Genomic DNA, 12,227 nt, shown 5'->3' with positions numbered 1-12,227 from the left:
TTCTCCTTTGTAACAATTTAGATGATAAAACCAGAAGAGAGCAAGTGAAGTTATACTCAAAGCTTAGGCTTTAGCATCTAAATTCTACCACTTTTACAACAGACAGCACTCAGCTTAAACTCGAGAGGAAAAGCCTTCCTAGCAGGTAGAAAAAGGATAAGCATATACATGTTAATGCTCCATTTCGTTTTTTTAAACTCAGGTCTAAAGATGGATGAGTTTAAATTTAATCTTTTTGTATAAAACGAATACCACTGGTACTAATGCTGAAAAACTAAATTACAAAACAAATACATGATCACAATTTAAATTCTTTGGATTAGTTCTCTTCTAAGCCCCCACACTTAATACAAAAATTTAAGACTTTCCCAACTGAGCATGGAACTGTTAATACTTTATATGTAAAAATGTTATACTTTAGGAACTTCGTAAACTTCCACAGCTGTCAGAACTGCAGGAAAAAAAAAAAAAGGCTGGGGCTGAAGGTACAACAGTGGCACTGTGTGACAGGAACAAACACTGCTAGAGACCTTATTCCTCTACTGTTCAAAAATATTTTAGCATCTTCTAGCTTCACCGGCTTCTGTGAAACAAGAATGATTTACTTCTCATCAAGCAAATGAGTCCTAAGACTTCTAAAGGATGGACCTCAGTTCTTGGGCCCCCTTAACATATAAGGCCAACACTGGTTTTAATTTCTATTGGAACAAGGGAACTTTCACTAGAGTGCTTAGAATGTTCAGGGAGGAAAAAAAAATTCCAAAGTCTTCTAGTCCATACGGAAAAATCCAAATGTTGCAGAAGGTCCAGAACACATTAGTCGTATTTGATTCTCTCGGTTAGGCGGTCCTCCTTGTAATGGGAAATAATCTGAATCAGTATGGAACAGTTGATCAGAAGGAAGAACAAACCAGCTAACCAAATAAACAGAAAGGTGTTCTTCCCTTGAAACTCTAGAACATACGCAGGAGCCAGCCATAAGGCCTGCCCTGTGAACCAGAACAGTAAGAGGACTACAGCTCTTTTCCAAGGCATCCTCACCAGTGGCATCACCAGAGGCAGAAGGCAGAGGTACCAAAGAAAGTACTGAGAGGTGCAGACTTTGTTAAAAGTCACAAAAATGGACGTATGAAGGAAACAACAGAAGACAAGGTCTCTGTAATAGGCAAAAGACGCGGCTGACAGCAAGATGAACTGTGGCAGGAACGCCGCGATCCCCAGAGTAAAACTCCACTTGCTCTCGGCAGTCAAGTACAGCATATAGAAGTACGGAGAGAAGTTGTGGCGAATATCCCTCCTAGTTAGGTGATAAAGGTAGGTGTGCTCCAGAAACTCCCAACCGTACTTATAGTAAAAACCGAAGCTCAGGGCAACAAACGTGAGCCCTGCAACCGCTACGAACAGCAGCACAGCCCAGCTACACAGCCTCCTCAGGAAGTCGTACAAACGAGCCCGGAAAGAGAACCCGGCTAGCCGGTGACGCTCGTCATCGTCGCGCTCGGGCCGCAAATGGAGCGCTATGGGGAGGATGTAGGTCACCGGGTACATCTTCATGTGCACCGCGAAGCCATAGAACACCGCGGCGCAGGCGACGAGCCGTTTCTCTATGAAGTACAGGGTCGAGAGAACCAGGGAGGCGACGATGGAGTCCGCGTTGCCCCGGCTGGACACCGCCATGGGCAAGGGGTTGAGCAGCCAGAAGACGCAGTAGCCGCAGGCTTGGCGGCGCCCCAGCCCCTTGAGCAGCAGCAGGCGGTACAGGAGGAAGGCGGTGAGGAGATCGCAGCTGATGAAGAGGAACTTGCCGAAGAGTTCGCTCAGGTAGACGTTGGGGGTGAGGAGCCAGCTCAGGAGCGGGGTGTAGCGGTAGGTGGCCCGCAGGTAAGGGGAGCGCCCTTCCGTGACGAAGCGCGCGGCGTCCGTGAACACGTGGTAGTCTATGTCGGTGTACCTCACCAGCAGAGTCCGGTCCTGGAAGACGCCGTAGAAAACCAGGGCGACCCGGGCCAGGAAGGCCACGCCGAACACCCCGGCGGGCGGCACCCGAAAGTTCAGGATCCATTCCCCCCAGTGCCTGGGGTAGCTCATGGTCCGAGTGCGGCCCGGCCCCGGGGCCACACTGCGCCCCTCTCGCTAACCGTCCCCCGGCTAACGCCTCTCGGCCGTGCGGAGCATCTCCTCCGCCACAGCACCGACTGGAAGAACCCAGGGATGATCACTTCCGGTACACCAAGGCCCGCGCCCGCCCCCACGGTACTTCCGGCCTCCAGCTCCGCGCGGGCTCTCAGCTGCCTCGGCGGAACGATTGCCTTCCTCGGCATTGGCTGTCCTCAGCTTCCTCTGGCGAAGGCGGGATTTCCGGTCCCTCATTGGAGATGCTTCCGCTGTCCGGAAATCCCGGAGTGGCTGAGACGTCGCGGAGCTGGGACCTGGGTGAACTTGGTTTTTAGTCACCGGTGCTTCCGCGTTCCCAGCTCTGATCTACGGAGGAGGACTCTTGACACAGTGAGCTGCGACCTGCCGAACTGGCTTGGAGGACTGAGAGTGGGAAATAGAGATGGAAAGAATAAGCCTAAAATAAAATAGTTCTCGTCTTTTTACCCTGATAAGAAGGTTCCTCCTACCGAAATACGTTTAGATTGTCACCCCGGGATACTGTCAACTCCGTTCTTTTCAAAAACCCTTCAACTAGGTCAAAATCGCCCCCTAACCCACTCCGTTTACCCTACCACTATGAGTTTCTTGCCAAAGACTCCAACTCTTTCATTCCTCTTTCATACTTTTCCTGGTTTCTTACTGCACTTATAATTTGACTTTTAAGAACTTCATACTTAAGACAAGAAAAAAAAAACTTCATACTTTATTTTACAATGTTTTCATTTTCAACTGAGTTGTTCGTCAGAGTAGAAAGTATATCTTTATTTCTTTGCACTTTCTTGTAATGTATTACAGTCTCGGACACATGGTAACTGACACAGACTGCCTTGATCTTACAAATTGAGCCTGCTCCTAGGGAATGTCTTCTAGATTACTATAGAAGTGGCTCCATGAAGCCTAGGCCTCTCTCATCCTACACTCCACATTTATCCTTTGAGTGAGCTGTATTAACTTTATAGTCATAGTCTGGTATTTCTGTGCTTTGATATAATTACATGGTGTAGATTAATAACTACCTCTATTCATTTTTTACTATGCATTGCCCATAATATACCGTGATAACACATTACCACTCAAATAAACTTATAACTAAATTGCAGGGTTCTTGAGAGTAGAAAGTATATATTTCTTTGTACTTTCTTGCATTACAGTCTCAGACACATGGTAACTGACACAGACTGTCTGGCTTGATCTTACAAGTCGAGCCTGTCAAGAGTTAGTTGAGTGGTACTGTGTTACTACAGTATATATGGCCTAAATTATCTTGAATCATAATTGTTATTTGGTAAGGACTTATTCCCAATTGTCAGACATACTAACTACTCTTTAATATGAAGTAGATATCCCTATTTGTATTAATGAGCAAAATCAGAATTTATGGAGAGTAAAAAGACACGTAGCCAATTAGTTGCAGAACTGGAATTGAAGGTAGGCCTGTCTAGCCCAGGATAACATAATGATTGTGTGACGAACTTGCAAATAAAATGCCGATATGGAATTCTAATTTCTATTTCTTTTTCTCAATCTCTTCTTTAAGTATTTATGATATTCTCTCTCATCGTTACTCTTTATATCCCTGGTTTGATATTTCTCTTTCTTTGTGAGTTATAGGTAAGTGACGCTCAGTCTCCATAGAGAATATAAGAGAGATGTCTGAATATAAAGTAAAGGGTTCTTCTTGGTAGTTTTGTTGTTGTTGTTGTTGTTGTTGTTGTTGTTGTTTTCTGGCAGAAGAGCCTCAGCTAATTCTCCCTCTATGGCTGGCCTAATAAATAGGAGAGACACTAATTCAGGAAGAAAAGGAAACTATTAAGCAAAAGAGTCAGCCTCTCCCTGGACTCATATGCGTGAGCTGCAGAAAATGGCAGAACTTTTGAACAGATACTATCTCTTGCCTTAGGGTCAGAACCTGTGAAGTGTTTCCCACTGTACTGGCTGGCTGTATGTGTCAACTTGACACAGGCTGGAGTTATCACAGAGAAAGGAAGTGCCTCCATGAGATCCAGCTGTGGGGCTTTTTTCTCAATTAGTGATCAAGGGGAGAGGGCCCCTTGTGGGTGGCACCATCTCTGGGTTGGTAGTCTTGGATTCTGTAAGGAAGCAGGAGCTGATGCAGAGCCATGGAGGGATGTTCCTTATTGGCTTGCTTCCCCTGGCTTGCCTGAATTTGCAATGTATCTGTTGAGGCATCTTACCTTAACAAGGGAAGGAGCAAGAAAAGGATTTCGTGAAACTGTTATTGAAATGTTCAAGTGTGAAGGAAAGTCAGCAGGAAGGGCTGGCCACAGGGTGGGGAGTTCTTCCAACAGAGCCTAGTTGAACCGTCCTCTCCCCAAACTCAGCCTATGAGTTCAAACCTTGATAACAAGGTAAGTTTCCCTTTCTAAAAGAAGACACAGCGAGAACAAGAGATGCATCCAGTTTATTTAGTAGTTTGTTCTGAACAGACAAAAATAAACCAAAGATACCTCACACATCTTTTTTGACCTTGTTTAGTCTTTAATGTAGTGTGTAGAAAAATCATCCCTAGATTCTTCTGCTTCAGTAGCACTGGCCAATGCTGGGCCTGCAAGCCCAGCTAACTGTACAGCATAGGTAATGTGTTATTTTGCAAAGAAACTAGGTTAGCACAGGTAAAGGGTTGTGGTAGCAAGCCTTGGAGAATGTGCAATGTCCCTGTCTAATAGCCACATTATGACTGCTTTTCTTTTTCTGCTGACCTCAGGGAAACCCCTGCATAGTCATGCTAGCTGGTGTGGGTTTCAGAGAGTGGGAGGAACAGTAGGGAGCAGCCAGAATGAAGTGAAACCCAGTTTAGGGATTTCAGAAGCCTCGCATAGAACTGCATCAGCCTCTGGGGAAGAGGGAAGCAGAATTCTGCATTTCCATCAAAGAGCCTTGTAGCCATGGCGTTCACCTGCCTCCACACCAGGCTGAGACTATGACAGAAGAAGTACCCTCTTTAGGATCTTTGTATATAGGCTTGGGCCTCTGCCTTAGAGTATCTTGAGCTCAAGAGCTCATCAGTCCTCATTGCATTCTAGGGTTTGCATTTGCTCCCCCCCCCAAATACTAAAATTTCAGCTTCTTAAGTTTTAATGATGGGGCCTAGACCTACAGCTCCCACCTTGGTGGAAGAAGAGAGGAAAATGGAAGGATGCTTTTGTTTGCCTGCTTGCTCGTTCCCTTACTTGCTCCCTTGCTTGCTTGTTTTAGAACTTGTTCAGTGGCAGGTTGTTGCCAGGGATAGTGTGAGTAGTAGATTTTCCTAGTTCTCCATGGGTGGAGCATCCCCATGCCCCATTTCCTCCTAGCTTTTCTCTTGTCCTGTCAGCACAATTCATCAAACCTTGACAGATGCGCCTTTATTTATGAGAAGGGCAGGGTCTAGCCCTCCCTTTTCCATCAAGCAAACTTAACACCATCAGCTACGGTCACTGTTCCGCAGACCATACACAGAAGATCCAGGCATCCCCCAAACCAAGACAAAGTATTTGTCCCTTTGTTAAAGTCCGAATACTTCCTTTCTGTACATTCCGTATATTTGGGTATACGTACATCTATATACATATCTGTGTATATATTATCTCTGTTTTTCTCCTTAGATAAACATATATATATCATATCCCAGTCTCCCAAGTTTCCACCCACCTCCTGTGTGTCAGTCATAAGTAAGACTCTGGGTTTCATTTCCCTAGGTCCTTTAGCCTCATCGTTCGCATTTTTTCCCACTCTAGATATCCTTCCCCATTGGTCGTTTTGCCCACCTGAAATCTCCCATCCCACTTAGAATCTGCACACCTGTTACTCTCCTGACATTCTAAGTCTCTAGTTGGTACAGACAGGAAACCCATTTCTTGTCCTACATCCTGAGAAAGGATTTCAGGTCAGAGAGTCGGGCTGGGATCTAAAGAACCACTTAGGGTTGTGAGTGGGAGCTGTTCTGCAGAGCATAAGGCTTGTTGGAGAAAGGTACCATTCTGAATTCTGAATTAACAGGACAGATGTTAATGACTTTAAAGTGCAACTTAGAGCAAAGCCTGGGATTGTAGAGGAAGTTCAAAAGGGGTTAAGGCAGGAAATGCTCTCTCACACTGTTATCCAAGAGTCTGAGGAGAGTTGGACCTTGGCAAGGCTCTGGGAAGAGGATAATTCCCTCAGGAGGGAAGCAGCAATGTGAAGAAGAAACAGGACAGAGGATAAATTGCCACCGGATAAGAAGACACACACACACAGCAGTACACTTGGTCCTTGCGCACTGGATGCATCAGGTAAGCGCAGCATTGAATATATTTGAAAGCACAGAAACTGGCTCTTGCCTTCTGCTCCTTGTTTCAGACATTCAGGTCCTTCTGGTTCTTGTTTTTGATAAGAGTTGGAGGATAATGGTGAGCTTTACAGTAAGGAGAGACTGAAGGCTCTTCATTTTCAGGCTACAGTTAATTGAGTTCAAGGAAAGACCAACGTAAAAAGACTGCACAGTTGAGATCCATTCAGCCTTGGAATCTTCTGAGTTTCTCTGCAAGACTTTGCCCAGAGATCGAGGCATACATTCTGAATAGACGTGTAACTTGTCATCTGTCAAGTCCACCTTACATCAACAGTTTACATCATTCCTGCTATACTACCTTGTGAGATTTCCTGGGTACCCATGTGGAGCCAAAGCTCACTAGGACAGGACCTGGTGCTTCAAGTCCCCTTCCGTGCCCCTGCTACAACCCTCACCAGAGAACTAGGAATGGCTTAGGTGTGATCTTAAGCTGTCTTTCTAATTTGCCTGGAACTGGCCCGAAGGCAGAAAAGAGAAGAGATGGGGCTGATTTTCATCATTTTATGCCAAGTGTCAGAATGGCTGAGATCAGAATGTTAAGTTCCTCTCCTCTCAGCATTGCCTCATAAAATAGCTGGCACTTCTCAGAAGGGCACCAGGAGATGGATCAAAATAGTGGCTGTCAGCCAGAGTTCTGCCTCAGCCCAAACCGTAACAAAACATCACAGATTCCCAGAGGCCCTGTAGAGCAATCTGGAAATCTGAGAAGTGGGTTCAGCTTTCCTGGGGAATCTGTGCTCTGTGACCGGTTTTAATAGATCGATGTTAAGAAAGGCAAATGACTATGTTTCCCTCTCTTACTTCAAAGGGTTGAGTTAAGGGAAGGAAGATCTGGAGTTGGGAGGAAAGGAAGCAGCGAAACTGGTACAGTGTAATCTGGAGAGTTTTTAGATATTTCCATGGGGTCTGTGCACTGGACTTATTCAAGAGAACATTGGGGTCTCGGCATAGTGGTTTATGCCTTTAATCCCAGTATATGGGAGATGGAGGCAGGTAGATATCTGTGAGTTCAAGGCCAGCTTAGTCTACATAGTAAATTCAAGGACAACCAGAGCTACATAGTGAGGCCCTATCTCGAAAAAAATAAAAAAGAAAAAAAAAAAAAGAAAAAGAGAGAGAGAGAGAGCATTGGCTAAGGTCTTCCTATTCCCAGGAAACACTAAAACAAATCTTTCCAGGACAGAGCTGCCCACGTTTTGGAGTATTAAACAATACTTCCAAAATTGAATTTCTCAGAATCCAGGATGGGTACAGGAAAGGTAGCTGCTTGTGCTTCTCGGGTCAACCCCAGCTCTACGGAAACAAGCTGAGAGAGAACTGGCTATGCTGAGAAGATCCACTTGAGAAGTGGAGAGGGAAAATTAGGTGGTGACCAAGAGTCCAGGCTCTGTCAGGAGTTACCAGCTGAAATGAAAACGCCATGACAAACTCTGGCTTCTTTCTTCAGGAGTTGGTAGAGAGCCCGGGGAAGACTGATTTCCCATCCCTGTACTTCTGAGGGCAGAGACCATAGCAGTGACTCTCTGAGAGAGTTCTGCCTTAGGGGACTTTACTAGGTGGAAGAGAGAAGGGGGAAGCTCCAGTCTCAAGTCATCAAACTTTCTAGTGGTGGGCGTTTGGGGGGGAGTCTACCCACCCAATCACATGATCCTCTGTATGTGAATCTCCAAGCATGGCTGTGGCCTTTCAAGCCATGTCAGCTTAATCTTCCATCTCCTTCCCCCTCACCGGCGTAAGAGTCATGTACATTGCTGTAGTAGTAGAGGAAGGTGCAAGAGGACAGTGAGAGGAAAAGGCAGAACTCCAGCAGGCCCTGACTGCTCACAGGCCGCCGGGTTAAGGGGAAGTAGAGGGTGGGTGCTTCCGGGGTTCTCCAGCGAACCCAGATCGTATCCTTTTCCCAGGGCACTGGAAGAGGAAAAGGCCAGGGGGCTGGGAAGGAGAGAACAGGATATCAGACGTTGCTGATGCGCACACTAAGGGCACTGCCTTCCTTCTCAGCTTGCTCTCTTAATGACTCCTCCAACTTGAGCTTCTCTGGGTCTCCATAGCGTCCAGTGCTGTCGCGGAGGCCACTGGGAGAGGCCACTTTCACAACCTGGTCGAAAAGGCTGAAGTCAGCTATGTATTTGCCACTGGATGACAGTGAGATCGCAGGCGTGAACTCGTAACCCCAGAGGATCTCCTCAGGAAGGTAGGAAGTGCGAACTTGGCAGGTGGCACTGGTGGACTCCACCGTCCCGCTCAGGATCAGCACCAGCTCGAAGTCCCCCTCCCCGCTGCGGAGCGGGAGATCTTTCAAGGGGCTGGTCTCATCTACCACATGGTAGAAAGTCAGGGGTAGGATGAGGAAGGGGCTGTCAGAGGCTGTGTCTACTTGGAAAGTCACGTTGACCTGGTTGAGCCGAATATTCTCCCCCTCCTTTGTCTGGTGCGTTTGAAGCAGTTTGCCTGTCACCTGGCATCCGATGAGGAGACTCTTACGCATATTGGCAACCCGGATCATAAGACAAGGCTTTCCGTTGTGGGACGCCACAACGGCATGCTGACTGAAGCGGATCGTCTCGGCCCTCTTCTTAGGCCGGGCAATCTTTGCAAGGAAGGTACCTGTGATGAAGATTTCCAGAATGGTGGTGAGCACCAGCTGTGCAATAAGAAGCACGATAGCCAGAGGGCATTCCTCACTGATGTAGCGGAAGCCATAGCCGATGGTGGTCTGGGATTCCAGGGAGAAGAGGAAGGCTCCAGTGAGCGTGTGCACCTGCACCACACAAGGCGTGTGGTTGGCAGGAGGTCCCAGCTCCAACAGGTCCCCATGGGCCACAGCTACCAGATACCACACCACACCAAAGAGGAACCACGTGCCTGCAAAGGTTGCAGAAAAGAGCAGAAGCTTGTAGCGCCACTGCATGTCAATGAAGGTCGTCCATAGATCCTTGAGGTAGAGAAAACGCTTGTCAGCAATGTGCTCCATCCTCACATTGCTCCGGCCATCTTTCGTGAGGACCCTCCTCCGGCGTATTCCTGGGGCCACTAGGGGTCGGCTCTCTGTCTGAGTCGTCTGGCTGTAATAGACCTTAGCAACCGATGTCATCTGCAGGAAGCAAGATGACATATAGAAGGTTATTGCCAAAATCCAGACAATTCCTAGACACCACCCAGTGAGAAGGGAAACTAACTAACGTCCTTTTTAAAATGTGTGACATTTATGTTGGAGGTGGTGGGGTGCTTCAGTGTCACTGCTGAGGACAATCTGCAGGATTTTTGTTTTCTCCATCCACGTGGGCCCTTGGAATTGAACTCAGGTGGCCAAGCCTGGTGACAAATGCCTTTCCCTGCTGAGTGAGTATCATCTAGCCAGCCTCTCGCCTTCCTTTTGATGGCATTGATCTTAGCAAATATTTGCAGAGCCCTTGTTAAATGCCAGCAACAGCGTGAAGTCCTATAAGTCAAACTTGAAAACGACATCAATCTGCTAAGAACCCCCAGGGGCAGACCCATGTGAATTAGACACATAATTGCAATACATGCAATGCAATATAATAAGTTTGTGATTTGGAGAAGAGGTGGAGCAGAGAAGAAAGAGTAAGTGCACAGGTTGCTGAAAGGAGGAATGGGAGGGATGAAAGCTCTACTGATCTCCGTTGAACACAGTGTGTCCATGCACAAGCACACACACACACACCTCCCCCCACCCACACACACAACCACTCCTATGGAGATAGCTAACTTATAATAAAAACCCCTCCCTTTGAATGAACATTAAGGCAAAAAAGTGTATACCACTGAAATCCTTCTAGGACAGTCCTGCTTAAGATGTATATGTGTTTTCAATTTCACTACTATCTCTCTTAACCCCAAGTCAATGGCCACTGGGGAGAAAATGGCAGAAGGAATCCATCATTCCACCCTGCGGTCATCCAGGCTCGTTCCTTCATTGCCACCATTACCGTCATCATTTGTTTGCACTACCAGGGAGACGTGGCATCTGGGTCAGGGTCTAGGCTGATGTTGGAGAGAGCACAGACAGGGTCTGAGCAAAAGCAAGAAGCAGGAAGCAGGAAGGAAGGACCAGGCTGCTGCTTCCTGCCAACCCCAAGGCATCTCTCCATGGGTTATCGGTGATGCCAGGTTGTAGGCAGCCAAACTGCCTTGAGTGAGTGAAGCGAGGGTGGACTCCATAATCGTTAGTAGCTATGTCTTCACCAGCTCAAATTCAAGATGCCCATTTGTCCTGATAGTAGAAAGTGGGACAAGGAGTTGAAATAGGAGACCATTCACGTAATACAAGGTGTCTGGCATTCCTGCCCCAAAAGGAACTTTGTACTTTTCCAGTAGAGAAAAGCTTAGTCCCTTAGACTGAGTCTGACATCTGGAACTCCTGAGAAGGATTCAGATGCTTTCTGGGACTTGGGGATCTTTGGATATCGGAACAGCCCATCGCACCTCCACCTCACATGTCTGAACCATTGCATCTCATCATCGTTCCGTGCTCCCCATTGCCTTGTCTCTGGAAGAGTCTAAGTTATATGAGCCTGTCCATAAACCCCTGCCCATGCGGGGAACTGAACTGAAGATCACCAATGATTAAGGGCCCTGGGAAACTCCAGAACCAGCCTTGCCCATTTTACCAGCCCGGGGACCATTTGAAGTGTTTGTCCACGGAGTCTACTCAGCCAGACTCCAGTGCTCTTCACTGCCCTATGGTCTTGGTTCCTTTGAAGCAAAAAGGAAGCACTACAGCTCTGAATAATTTCAGTTTTGGAACTTAAATAAAGCCCTGCTCAATACTCAAAAGTGCTACTAATAACAACTTTCCACCACAACTTGTCTGTGTGTGTGTCTGTGTGCATGTGTACACCATTGTAGAATCTGCACAAAAGAATGTTTGATCCTCGAACTTTTTTCGATTTATTTATTTTATTTATACGAGTGCACTGTAGCTGTCTTCAGACACACCAGAAAAGAGCATCGGATCCCATTACAGATGGTTGTGAGCCGCCACCATGTGGTTGCTGGGAATTGAACTCAGGAGCTGTGGAAGAGCAGCAGCATAAGATTTTTGACTGCACAGTTAGAGTTGAGAGGATATAATTTCAACTTTCAAAAAATAAAAATGAAATGTATTTCATAAGATATAGACAAACAGGTGATAGCGATCCTAGGAAAAATTCTCAGATAAAATATGGAGATTATGTGTAACTAGACAGAACAAGAAGAAGTTGTCAATAAAAACCCTCTGTGGGTTTACTAAAATTGAGTCATGTCAAAGTAACTTAATTTCCTTTTATGATGAGGTTACTAAATTGACAAACCAACAAAATACAGATAATGTGTAACTAAAGCTTCAGCAAGTTTTGGGACAAAAATCTATCATTATCTCTTTGGGGATAAGATAGAGAAGAATGGCCAGAAGGATAATGTAATTAGGTGGTTTTTAAAATTCAGTGGTGCTGGTGAGTAGACCCCAGTAGGCCAGAATTCACTTTCTATTGATGTAGCAGAAAGGTTTATTCTTTATTTTGCCCTATTCAATGCTCTTAACACTGAATTCATTCAAAACTAGAGAACACTCTGGCTATCAATCATGCGGATGACACAGGCCTAGGACAGTCTGCAAGGGCTGCGCAGAACTGGGATCCAAAAAGAACCAGAGGAACGAGCCAAATCTAACAAAAAGGATAAAAGCTGGAGTATGTGCTCGAGTCCAAAAATTATCTGAGAAAGTTTAGGACTACGA

The 12,227-nt window shown here is 46.3% G+C and overlaps 2 protein-coding genes across 2 annotated transcripts in view; both read right to left on the bottom strand.

Annotated features, from left to right (window-relative positions):
- Positions 1-261: 261 nt before the first annotated feature.
- On the bottom strand, positions 262-2,242 carry Pigm (phosphatidylinositol glycan anchor biosynthesis class M). Its single transcript, XM_021198374.2, has one exon. The coding sequence runs from the start codon at positions 2,086-2,088 to the stop codon at positions 817-819; it is 1,272 nt and encodes a 423-aa protein (XP_021054033.1). The 5' UTR covers positions 2,089-2,242; the 3' UTR covers positions 262-816.
- Positions 2,243-4,561: 2,319 nt separating this feature from the next.
- Kcnj10 (potassium voltage-gated channel subfamily J member 10) overlaps positions 4,562-12,227 on the bottom strand; it is a 33,193-nt gene continuing 25,527 nt past the window's right edge. The window contains exon 2 of the mRNA XM_021198907.2: positions 4,562-9,581. Within this exon, the coding sequence (XP_021054566.1) occupies positions 8,442-9,581 (1,140 nt within the window). The 3' untranslated portion in view covers positions 4,562-8,441. The remainder of the gene's footprint in view (positions 9,582-12,227) is intronic.

Source organism: Mus pahari, chromosome 5 (assembly GCF_900095145.1).
Source record: "Mus pahari chromosome 5, PAHARI_EIJ_v1.1, whole genome shotgun sequence".
Taxonomy (NCBI): domain Eukaryota; kingdom Metazoa; phylum Chordata; class Mammalia; order Rodentia; family Muridae; genus Mus; species Mus pahari.
This window is presented reverse-complemented; position numbering and strand designations above follow the sequence as displayed.